Source organism: Nematolebias whitei, chromosome 17, assembly GCF_014905685.2.
Source record: "Nematolebias whitei isolate Nwh7 chromosome 17, NemWhi1, whole genome shotgun sequence".
In the NCBI taxonomy this organism is placed as follows: domain Eukaryota; kingdom Metazoa; phylum Chordata; class Actinopteri; order Cyprinodontiformes; family Rivulidae; genus Nematolebias; species Nematolebias whitei.
This window is the reverse complement of record NC_056514.1, coordinates 39,838,708-39,840,159: the sequence shown is the minus strand read 5'-3', so window position 1 is coordinate 39,840,159 and position 1,452 is coordinate 39,838,708. Positions and strand designations below refer to the sequence as shown.

The 1,452-nt window shown below is 44.0% G+C and overlaps 1 protein-coding gene across 1 annotated transcript in view; it reads right to left on the bottom strand.

Moving 5' to 3' along the window:
* The window catches only part of trim16 (tripartite motif containing 16), a 9,607-nt gene that overhangs the window by 5,711 nt on the left and 2,444 nt on the right, over nt 1–1,452 (bottom strand). The window contains exon 2 of the mRNA XM_037691282.1: nt 49–144. Coding sequence (XP_037547210.1) covers nt 49–144 — 96 coding nt within the window. The remainder of the gene's footprint in view (nt 1–48; nt 145–1,452) is intronic.

Sequence of the window (1,452 nt, the reverse complement as noted above, 5' to 3'; positions counted from 1 at the left end):
TTACCTGAGACCCAGTCCTGGTTTTGATGAGTCATGTTCTGGGTTTACCTCAATGGAAACAGTGTTGTCTTGGAGTTTGTTGATGGCGTTCTCTGCAGCCGTCACCGTCTTCAGCACCTCCGTCTGCTTCTCCTTCAGCTCCTTCTGTTGGTCCGAGGAGAAAAACAAACAGACTTCAGGAGGTTCTCCACAGAACCCACGGCCGGCTGCAAACTGAGACCCGTCCAGTCTTTCGTGTTCTAGAAACACCTTTATTAGTCTGTCAGTTTGTTTCTTTCAAAGCTTTGGCTGCTGTCAGTCTAACAAGTCGAGTCTAAATTCCTCGGGGCAGGTCCAGACGGGTCGGAGCCCAGAACTCTGCTCTGACTCTCAGCTCTAATAAAGTTCAGACCCCGAGGCTTTTACCAGCCAAACCCTGTTTTATGAGTCTTTGAAACCTTTTTAATAAAACCTGAACGGCTCAAACACAAAACCAGGACTTTACCGTCTGAAACCAGTTTATAGATTTGAACTCACCTGCGACACGAAGCGAGGAAATATTTCAGCTTTACTGAAAAGATGCTTCATTTTCAATCAGACTAAAAACAGAATAGAGTCAAATAAAAAAGTTTAATGATAATGAAACGATCAGCTAGTGGCGATGCAAGAGAGCAATATTAATTTTTAATTAGCTACTTTTTAGATTAAAACTAAACTCTTCAATAACTTCAGCCTTATTTTAAATTGACTCGGTGCTTTCAGGCACAACAATGAAAGTAAAAAGTCGAACTTATTCATTCCATCTTTATTTATGCAGGTTAGTCTCAATGAGTCAAAGAGACTCATTTACAAGAGAAGCTGTTTCAAAATATGGAGCTTTAGTTAAATATTGATAAATGTCTTATTGAAACCAACAACACGATCGATGTTCTGATGAACTTTCTTTTCCCCAGTCTGCCCCGGGGTCTCTTGAAAAACATCCAAAGGGAGGTGTCCTGATCAGATGAACCTCCTCAGCTGGCTCTTTTCGATGCAGAGGAGCAGCAGCTCTACTCCGAGCTCCCCCAGATGACGGAGCTCCTCCCCCCCATCTATGAGGCTGAGTGCCCCCCTTTCAAATGAAACTCCTTTTATCTGCTTGGATCCAGGATCTGGTTCTTTGGGTCATGATCCAAACCTCGTGACCTCAGGTGAGGGATGGAATGTAGATAGTCCAGTAAATCCAGAGGTTAGCCTTTGACTCAACTCTTTCTTCACCATGACAGACTGATGCAACGTCCTCATTATTGAAGGCAGGACCACAGTAGGTCAGACCATGTCCAGCTCCATCCTACCATCGCTCAGAAACAAAACAACCAGATAGTTAAACTCCTCACCTGGAGCATAGACTCAACCTGGAGGGAATATTCCACGTTTCCTGTTGAGTACCATGGCCTCGGACATGAGAAATATAGAGAACCATGGCCTCGGACT